The following is a 10,670-nucleotide window of genomic DNA, read 5'->3' as shown; positions in this document are numbered from 1 at the left end:
GGGGTGCCGTGCCGTTCTCATCGTTCTTTACCCTCGTTACTCCCGCGCTCTATATTTGGACCCGTCAAAGAACATACAAAAGAAAGATTACACACACATAAAGTATGTTCTGGACAGAGCCATGCTGGGCTTCAGCATGCTGGGTGGATACATCCAAAGCAAAAAAAAAGGCCGGGGTCTGTTTCAGCCACATGACTGACTTCTATTGCATTCAGCAACCGGCAAGAAGTGAGAACGATGGATTCTACGTCATCCATCTAATGATGGAGTACAGAAGGGATGTGCAATCACTTTGCATGAAATCTTCATCCGATACCCATATCCAAAGATGGGCCGAAGCCTTTGAAGCCGTGCCGGATAATCGACTTCGAAATGATTTCTATCGGATCCAGTAGGAAATTGCGTCCATCATCATGAAAGATGTCCTCGAAGAGAATGGGATGTTCTACGGTGGCCAAATATCGCGAGCTAACGTCCGAACCCGCATTTTCCTACAACATCAGGACATGACGCCTTTCACTAAGCTTGGGTCCGTCCTCCCGGATATGGACAGATGGGAAGAGTGCACTGCTTAAAAACAATGTGTCTGTTTAGTTACTTGTTACTTTCTCTGTACGACGAAACTTCAAATGTCTCAGTACGACGAAACTATTAGATGTATGGTGCCGCGGTCTAGTTAATTACTTTCGGTACGATGAAATTTATTAACTATGTTTATTATATGTGTTGCTTCTATTTCATAACTATTTCATTCAATTCGCTTCATGATATATATATACACACACACATCTGTAACAGAATATTATTTTGTTACCCTACTTGTACTGATGAATTTGAGCGGTTGAACTGATCTTTTATTTTCATTGAACTTATTTTTCAAACGCGAATCGTATGGAACGCCAAAGACGGGCATGGCGTCTCCCTCCACCACCATCGGGCGTCGATGAATGCGACCACTTGTCCATCCCCCCTCCCTTGCGTAGGTGTCGTACTGGTCCTCCAAAGCGCCGCCTACGCCGGTATCTCGCCGCCATGGACGGGCCCGACACCGGTACGCCACCATGGATTCCGCGTCGAGCTATGCAGCTACGACCATCCTGTGGCAGACGCGGCTATTGGACGGCCAACCGGACGGGTTTTCTGTCGATTCGGATTTGGGGGTGGCCTCGATGGCGGCAACGGAGAGGTGGTTGTGGTCCAAGGCATCATGGGAGGCGAGAGCGGCGCGTATGCCGTTGGGGTTAGTGGCGGCGAGGAAGTGGAGCTCCGGCAGGAGAGCCCAGATGCGGCGCCAGCAGGGGCGAGGGCGCTGGTCCGAGCGGTGATGGGGGCGTCCCGGAGCTTGAGGAGGATGTGGATGAGGAGGCCGTCCGGCAGTGCGCTGAGCCGGACCTCGACGCCGGCGGCATCGGAGAGATTTGGCGGCCGCTGCTCCGGCATGCGCTCCATGGAAGCACGAGGCAAGAGGTATGTGGTGCGCCTTAGGTCACATCGGGCCGCTGGTGGCTGGGGATGGGAATGGGTCGGGACTCGGGAGGAGACTGCACTCAATCGATTTTGGGAGGATCCGGGGACGACATCCTGCTCCGGCACTTCAACGTCGGTTGCCTCCGCCGGGAACGATGCCAGGCTGCTGAACGTCGTCCAAGTCTTGGGTGTTGGTAACCTCGTCATGTGCCTCCCCACATGCGATGGTCGGCTTTTCTCACTCGTCGTCGACCTGCAAAACAGTAGCTAGAGCCTCCACGTCGTCGTTGTCATCCCCGGGACACCTCGTGAGAGCCCCTCCGCTTCCTAACTCTTCTCCTTTGGCAAGAAACTCTTATTTGCAGTAGTCTTGAACTTGTCCGGATGTTTTGGGTTTCTTTTCAGTTCAATCTAAAAAAGAGTTTGTTTGCTAAAACTTTTGCTGCTAATCTGTTTCAGCTAGGAATCTGACCTGTTGTACGATCATAGACATCAGTAAAAGTTGCCGAACCAAATCAGTAGGTGTTTAACATGCACGACATTATGCTAAAAGGTTGTTTGAAGCTAGTTTGTTGGGGTGAAAGTCATTTCATAAATGTAAAATCCACACTGGACCTTGACATGGAAATTACTGGTTTTTGATGCCACTGTGCTTCGATTCAGACGATTCAGTTCAAACAATAGTTTTTCGACGAAAACAAAGTACTCGTACTGATCTATTTTTTGTGTTTGTACCGATCTAGTTTCACATATTGGACTTTACTCTGTTTTTCGATATGGTTTTCGTCGTAGCTTTTTTAACCATTTTTAACTGATCATGACCTTAGCTCCGAACTTTTTAACTTATAGTAGCAAATCTCTTTAGGTTTTCTTTCTTCTCATTCGAACTTATGGCGTCACCGCATCCGAACTCGCAACTGGGGAAGAGTAATTTTGGAATACAGTTACACCATTCGTGTTGTTTTTTCGTCAGAAAAAACAGAGCAGTCGTACTGATCTATGTGTGTGTTTGTATTGAGGTATTTTCCAGTCTGATAGGGTTGAGCAATTGAACTATATTAAAATGATACTTTTAGATTTTAATTTAAAATGTGTTTCTATCGTATCATCATCACCTACTTGCTTTTGGTAGTTGAATTGGGTGAATGTTTTCCCCGAGAAATGTTTTGTGTTTCTTTTTCTTAGAATTTTCTTCAATTCAATATACGCACTAACCGCGTTTAATCTTTTGAACTTATATGCTAGTAATACATGAACGGACCAGATTTTTTTTAACCGTGTTGGATCAGCACTTGAACTTGACTCTAGAATTTTTTTATATTTTTTTTTGAACTTCTTTGCATTTTCACGGAACTGATTGTGATTTGTTGTTTGAACTTATATGCTAGTAATACATGTACTTTTCACCACTCATATAAAGAGTAGAAAACATGGAGAGAAATTTTTTCATCTCGCAAAGTATGAGACGAGTCGCAAAAAAATAACGTTCATCTAGAGAATATGAGCACATGAATATCAAATGTTTAAACTTTCTCGATGGCATCCATTGAACTTAAAACATTTTTTAGCAAAAGACTGCAAGAGTGAAGGATGTCTTTTGCCATATTTTTACAAATGGATCACGCTTTCTTTACAAAGTACTAGAAAGATCCCTGTAAAAACAATACTACAAGATTAGTGAACACAAGATCGCACATAAGCTGTACTCACCCACAGAGGAAGTTTTGCTACTTTGTAAGAAAATAAAAATGAACTCTAACTTGGAGAATCAACATATGTTTCTTTTCGTTGATTACATTCAATTCATGTATGTACATAAGAAACAAAATTGCAACTCCACCATTGGCTGAATAGCCGAACTTCACAGAATGACATTTTTCGAACTTAGCCGGGGAATCATTTTCTCAAATTCATGTTTGAACTCCATTTGGAATTTTTCAACCTCCTCTCTGGGAGGTGTTGAATGATTTCCTCATGGTGATGAGCTTCTGAAGATAGGGGTGCAATCGCTCGATGACAAATGCGATGAATAGTGTGTATCCTGCAAGGAGCGATAACTTGTTAGAAATGTTTAGCTTCGAACTTGAATAAAATATAGGAACTGTGCTGAGTTTATTTTCAGATTTCTGCTAGCATTCATCAAGACATTTTATATATGTTTTTACAATAAAACATATACTAATTTTTATGCCAAGTAACTTCAAACAAAACAGAAGTGGAGCTTCATTTACAAGAATAGAATAGAGCATATGGTAGTTTCGATCCATACAAGGTTTTCTTAAGTGCTTATTAAGGCATAACAGAAACACCTATTGTACTATAGGAACAACATGTAAACAAAGGGGAAATTGGACATAATATCGTTAAGTAGGTGAACTTGAAAACACACAAAACATGTACTGAAAAAAACACAACGTCCTGAGCGCTGCATCATCGAACGGCCTCCTGTGGCAGAGGTGGATGGCCTGATCGTTGCGTCGTCGCACGGCCTCGTTCGGCGGAGGTCAACGACTTGAGGTTGTAAGGGTGAACGGCCTCCTTTTTTTTCTCTGAACTTATAGTATCTCAAAATCTGAGTTGATTGTGTTACAAGTACACGAACAGCTCTGACGAGCTGATGTAAGTACATGTAAAAAGATGACCATGTTCATGTATTAACCCGAGATTTAAAAAAACTTTGTTTCACTGTTTTTGCCATAACTAGTCATCTTACCCACCATTCAGTTTTTTGCTATAACAAAATTCGCACGCAACAAATTGAAACATTCAGCAGATTGCAAGAAAATATTTTTTACCTCTAAATCTTTCAACTACCAGTCTATCATAAACATCACTACAAACCTATCTTCACTTTTTCCAGGCACTATCTGGGCATTTAATATTGAACTTCTTGTCCAAGTAAACAAAAAATAAGAATTGAACTTAACTAAACTAAAAATTGAATTGAATTGAAGTAAAATTGAATAGAGGTAAAAAACAAGAATTGAATTAAACTAAAATTGGAATTTGTACTGAAGTAAAACTAGGAATTGGACTGCAACTAAAATTACAATTTGGACCGAACTAAATTGATATTTTGTAGTTGTTGTATGCATTTTTAATCTGTGCATTTGTTGGTTTTTAAATCCACTCATGGAAATTGTAGTGGACTAAAACTAAATTTTGACAAGCAAATAAGGAGAGTCCAACAGAAAAGGCACATTTATACAATAAAATGATCATGAGGGCATAAGTAAATAGTTGGATGGATTTCTATTCATCATGGTGGTTCTAGAACGGCTTGGGGGCACCATCGAGGCAAGCCATGGGGGCTGGCTGGGGGAGGTCACGACGCTGGTGAGAGCTTTCAATTGAACTTTCGACGCTTTGTCTTTTTGAACTTATATGAACTGATTAGTTCTTTGTTTAAAAAAAATGTAAATACAATGTTCCTAATCTGCAACATAACATTTTTTGGGGGGCAAGTGAAAACAATGAGACACCGAACCCTCTCTCTAACACAGACAGAACTGATGGTAGAATACAAAGTGAGTTGCTAATAATGTTTTTGATTTTCTCCTATAGAAAACATGTTCTTTTCTTCTTATGATATATAAAATTGAACTATCTATCCAACACGATCGAACTATTCCCATGTTTCTCTATGGAATGAGGAAAGAATACATAGTGAAATAACATTTACCAGTACTAGTCTTGGGAAAATAAGAGCTCGAATGCCAAGCAAGGAGTTTCTGTGTTAGGTTTGAACTGATGACCTGCCTGTAAGTAAACCAAGGATCTCATAATGTTTTATTCTGTGCATCATGCCCGGATGTACATAATAGAGCAGTACAACACCTTAGCTTCATTTTAACAAAAGACAAACATGAAAAGAAAACATGTTAAGTTGTTGTAGGCATTTCAGTAAACACCATGAGGCCAACAAAATAACAACAATAGAAACAATGGTTTTCCTTTCCTTTTTGTTCTGCAACTTCTCTGCAATCAAAACCCTCTCCATGTTCATTTTGGATCAATTTTTCCCGAACTCCCAGATTCCAGAGCTACCGGATGTTCTGGGTTCTTTTATGAACCTTTTTATTATCCTTTTTTTGAACTTGAAACGAATATACACAATACACAAATGTACTACACATGAATGTACATCTACACAAGAATATGCTACATGAAAAGAGGAAGGGGGAAGGCCATACCTCGTCGCTACGTCGTTGAACGGCCTTGGCTGTCGGCAGTGAACGGACTGTGGAACTGGCAGTGAATGGCCTGGTCGCTGCGGGAATGGGGGGATGGGGCATGGCCTGCAGCAGGAGGAGGTGGCGACCTGCAGAAGGAAGAGGCTGCGACCTGACGACCAAGCAATACAAATAAGAAAAGAAATAAACCCTGGCTCGTGACCGTCGAACTGAACCCCGCGCCCCTGTTGAACTGCTGAAATATTTTAGTACGGGTTAGATACAGTGCCAAACTAGTACCTGAAAATCTCATCCCCAAATATGCATGTCAATCTTCACAGTTGGAAGTAATCTGAGCTATCTCAAAACATCGAACTGATACATACATGCAAGAACGAAACCGATACAAGCAATACAAACAATCAATATGAGGAGGAATATCTAGATGAATAAGAACAAAGCATCAAGAAGATTCATCAAATTCATACCAAAAATATGAGGGGTCACGGTACGCCAACCAATAGGCTATGCGGGAGGAGGGCATGACCTACAGTGGGAGGAGGGCGCGACCTGCAGTTTCAGTGGTATATGCCTAATAATAATTGGAAGGTAGATGATCAGCCAGTGTCAGCCTCCAAGGCCAACAACCTTCTTGACAACACACTGTAGACCAACCAACATGGACTTTGTTGGGTTTAATTTTTTTATTCATGCACTGTTAGGCGTGCCCATTTTGAACTTACAAAGTTTTCTATACCCATCTGAAGCTAATTTTTTTTCCTATAGCCATTTTGAACTTACAAAGTTCTCTTGATGAACTTTCATGTGGTTCGTTTACAAGGAACTTTCATAAGGGAACTTCTCACGCAATTGCACATGTACTGGTTATATTTTCTCTAAGTCAGAATGGTTTTCATATGTTTCGTACACTATGGTGATGAATATAAACAGCGGGTGAGCACCAAGACAGCTTCAACATGGGATCCCTTTCCCCAAGAGGAAGCAATAGGATTATTGCTTAGAAAATAAGCAAGTGCAAGTACGAGGAGAGTAGCAAGATTTGTACTTTTGGTGTAAGCATACATGAGCAGGGCTTGCGCGGAGGCCGCGCGAGGAACCGGTTTGAGGACGACCACGCTCGTGTTTGTGCTGCTGCCGTTGTGGCAAAAAGGGCAATGACCCGTGTTGGTTGCAGGAGCTGGACTGAACACCTAGGCATCTCATCAAAGTAATTAGCAAGATTAACCACTACTTTTTACAAGAATTAGCCAGCAATTAAAAGGGTGAGAAATAAGAGTTCTAGTAATTATAATTTCCAAACACTAGTAGCAACCACTGTTTTGGTTTACTTTCCTATATATGAATAAAATCAACAACACTGTCTCTTTATGGAGGAGCTCACGGGAGAGAGAGAGAGAGAGAGAGCATAGTCCTAGCAATCATACTGCTGCTTCGCTAATAGAACTGATGGTGATCGGGGTAAGTGGCAATCTGATCTCTTCATGGTGCTGGGTCCATCTGATCTAGCGACCATATGTTGTCACTCATCAGTACTAGTATTCAGTAACAACCTGTACAGGTCCTAGAACCCCACATCTAATTCTTTATCCAACGAATGTGCTCGCCTAATGACTTGTTTATTACCACTAACACTGAGCCGGACAAATCTCGCCGATCCATCTATGACGGCCTACGAGAGAAAGGTTCTTCCTTTCTTCCCAAAGGTCTGAATCAAGAGCACCCATACTTCAATTCAAAATAAAATGGCAGTTCGAAAGGAGGCACAGAGATCTTTGCAGTCGGGAGCTGGAGAGGAGAAATTCTGAGCAGGGTGTACCTCACGATGGCTGCTGAAAAGGGGTGTTGCGAAGGTGAACGGCCTCGGGCGGTGGGTTTGGACCGCTGGACGGATTGGTGAAGGACCTCCCACCGGGGATGAGGCGGAGTGGCGGCTGGAGCGTCGCCGAGGGCAGCCAGAAGGAGGCGGAGGGGCGATGCCCGAACTGTCTGAAGCGGGAGGTGGCCGGTTGGCGGAAGGAAGGCAGCCGCCACATGGGGAGCCTGGCGCCGGCGGGAGCTGCGGAGAAGGTGGGGGCGAGGCGTCGGCGGGGGCCGCGGAGTAGGTGGGCGCGAGGTGCCGGCGGGAGCAGCGGAGTAGGTGGGGGCGAGGCGCCGGCGAAATCCACTGAGAAGGTGGGGGCGGCAGCGATAGGAGGTAGCCGGGAGAGGTTACTGGGGGGTGGGGGACGATGTGCTCGTGGAGTTGGGCTGGGCTGCCTGTTCATTTTCATCGGGCTCTATAAAGGACCGACGGTAACAGAATACTAGTAACAGAATAGCCTGGGTGAGTAATAGTTATTTTTTATTCCTTCTATTTTATCATCAATGCATCGTGATTTTCCTTTCGTAAGTGTTGTCTTATTTTTAACGTAAAAAGAGACCGTAAAAATATATATAATCATTGTAAAAATATTTTATATTATGTAAATACAAACATAAAAACATAGTGTAAAATACACATAAACTGCAATTATTTTGTTTTATGATCTATATTTTTATTTTCTTATGCCAAATTTTATATAGTGAATCAATAAAAATGTATCTATTTGAATTTCAAACATAATTTAATTATAAAATAATTATAAAATTATCTCGAATGAAAAATAACTTTTTCTGCACCCAGAATTTTTTTTTTTGAGGGGAGCACCCAGAATTAGAATGGTTCACGATCGCCGATGGACTTGTTCCCGAACTCTCCCAACCCGTGTAGAAAAAAAAAACCACTCCCCGTCCACCACCTCCCCCGATCCCCAACCTTCCCCCGATCTCTCTGGTGCCAGGCGCCAGCGCCGTGCATCTCTCCCCGCTCCTCGATCTCTCCTAGCACCGCCGCTCCCCGCTTCCCCTACCTCCCGGCGCCGCCATGCCCACTTCCCTTGCCTCCTGGTGCCGCCGCTCCCCTCCACCCCGCTTCCCCTACCTCCAAGTGCCACAGCCCCAACCTCCGCGTGCAACCAGGCTGCATTCCGCCGTCGCCTCTTGCTCTGGCGTGCCTCCCATCACCCTGGCTCCGGAACGCCTCCCACCGCCACACCCCCGGCCCCGGTGCACTTCCTGCCATCGCCTTATCTCCAGAAGCCGCGGCCACCCGTGACCAGCGACGGCACAAACAGCTACAGATCCAGTGGGATTCGCCCCCACTCCTGTCCATAGTCGCGTGGCTCGCGGCAAAACAGGGCCGCCGAGAAGAACATCTCCCGTCCGGCAAGGAGCACCTCAGGGGCGTCCGACGAGGAGCATCTTAGGGGCGAGGAACATCTCCCACCTCCTCCCTAGTGCAGAGCTTTCAGTCTAGGCCCCCGCGCCAAAAAACGTAGTGTCCACTCCTATGAAAATGCTCCTCCAATATCTTCAGGCGGTGAGTGTTCTTCATGTTCTGCACTTCTGCCCAGCTTCTTCTGAACTTCTGTTTGTTTCATACGTAGTGAATTTGCCCTGAAAATTAGACCATCCATATATTCCTTCAGCTCAGTAAATAGTTTGTCTAGAAACTGGTACTACTGTTAGTTACTTTTACATAATTCTTAGATGGTTGGTTAGCCTAAATCAGTAGGCACCGAGCTCAAAAACTGTGAAACTGAAACTCTGCACACTGCTCTAGCAGACAACAAGAGACGCTCTAACTGAAAATCCGAAACTCAATTGTGTCGCGAGTGCCTAACCATGTTTGTCGATGCAACTCTGATCACAAACTCCTTATTTTGCCTTGTGAAATCGATGCAGGTGTTGGCATTCGGTCGCAGAGAGATGTGTGGAGTGCTGCATTCCGCTCGTTGTTGACCCCGTGGCCGCAAACGGCCAATATTATTGTCGTGTGTGGACTGCAGCGACGACCGAATCCGACCTTCACCAGCATCACCGTTCTTCCTTCTCTTGTTCACCAACGGGCACCGCCCGTCATGGGTTAAGACACTGCTCGGACACTTCGAGGTGCCATCGATGGATGTCGTGTCAAAAAAATTCACTCTCTTCGGCTTTATTGCTGGGTGGAGCATCGCAACCTCTGCTGAGACCGGACCTACCTTCTAGGTATATATGCTTGTAATGATTCTCCCAACCGATTTAGCAATCCCTTTTTCCTAAGCATTGAACCTGTTAGACATTATTTACAACCTAAGACTTGTTTATATCTCTTGCGCAACCATTAGGTAGAAAATATACCTATAAGATAGATTAAGCGTACAATGCCAATGGTAGATCTCGCTGGTTCTAACAATCTTTCTAACATTGATGTTTTGTGTTGCAGCTTGCACTGGCACTCGTCTCATGCATATACTTTCTCAACGACAAGATGAAAAACCTTGGCAGGGCATCTTCTACAGGGTTAGTTAGCACCTGCATAGCAACATACATATGAGTACTCCCTTGGTCGTTATTAGTCGCACACGTATAGGGTGTTTAATCATCCTCTATACTTGCAGGCTTGGACTCTTTGCGAGTGGCTGGATAGTTGGTTCGCTGGTTGTCCCAGTGATCCTGGCATTTATTTTGCCGCGTACTTGGTGTCTGGAGCTCCTTACTTCGCTGGTCGCTTATGTATTTTTATTCTTGGGTTGCATCCACTTGTGACGTTCCACCTACTAATGTCAAAGACAAACAATTTTGTACATGAGATGTTAATGTAAACATTGATACGAGTAATTGATAGTCTGGGTTGGTGTTTTTTCAGTAAAAGAAATTGGCTTGACTACTGAGAGAACAGTTTAGTTTCCAGCCTCGTCTCGATGAAACAGTTTAGTTAGTCCACAGGGATCAGACTAAATTTTTTCCTTGTGAGGTTTCTAAATGAACAGGTTCCACTAAATAAAATAGAAGAGTAATTATGATTATTTGTTCCAGACTGCAACCAAGCTAACTAGCTGCCCTTTTTTTAGTATGGATAGATTGTTTCAAGTGGAATTTACTGCACTTTTATTATGATCAGGTTTCCGAAATAAGCTAAAACAATTTGGTTTGCAGCAGGTTTAGGCA

The 10,670-nt window shown here is 43.8% G+C and overlaps 1 protein-coding gene and 1 long non-coding RNA gene across 2 annotated transcripts; one reads left to right on the top strand and one right to left on the bottom strand.

Annotated features, from left to right (window-relative positions):
- Positions 1–3,013: 3,013 nt before the first annotated feature.
- On the bottom strand, positions 3,014–8,160 carry LOC119315906 (extensin-like). The gene is made up of 5 exons (XM_037590348.1): positions 8,157–8,160; positions 7,477–7,916; positions 5,661–5,788; positions 5,150–5,226; positions 3,014–3,508 (listed from the first exon to the last, which is right to left on the bottom strand). The coding sequence occupies exons 1-5, from the start codon at positions 8,158–8,160 to the stop codon at positions 3,405–3,407; spliced, it is 753 nt and encodes a 250-aa protein (XP_037446245.1). The 3' UTR covers positions 3,014–3,404.
- A 117-nt stretch (positions 8,161–8,277) lies between these two features.
- On the top strand, positions 8,278–10,362 carry LOC119317241. The gene is made up of 4 exons (XR_005153554.1): positions 8,278–9,057; positions 9,423–9,728; positions 9,946–10,022; positions 10,121–10,362. It is a non-coding gene; the product is annotated as an uncharacterized LOC119317241 (long non-coding RNA).
- The last annotated feature ends 308 nt before the right edge of the window (positions 10,363–10,670 follow it).

The sequence above is a fragment of the Triticum dicoccoides genome, chromosome 6A (assembly GCF_002162155.2).
Source record: "Triticum dicoccoides isolate Atlit2015 ecotype Zavitan chromosome 6A, WEW_v2.0, whole genome shotgun sequence".
Lineage (NCBI taxonomy): Eukaryota > Viridiplantae > Streptophyta > Magnoliopsida > Poales > Poaceae > Triticum > Triticum dicoccoides.
The sequence above is the reverse complement of the archived record's forward strand: the minus strand, read 5'-3'. Positions and strand labels throughout refer to the sequence as shown.

Excerpts from the sequence above, each read along its gene's own strand:
- LOC119315906 (XM_037590348.1), bottom strand. Across the intron at positions 5,789-7,476 it reads TTTTCAGCAGCCATCGTGAG|GTCGCCACCTCCTCCTGCTG; the intron begins GTACACCCTGCT and ends TTCCTTCTGCAG. Across the intron at positions 5,227-5,660 it reads TTCAACGACGTAGCGACGAG|GCAGGTCATCAGTTCAAACC; the intron begins GTATGGCCTTCC and ends GTTTACTTACAG.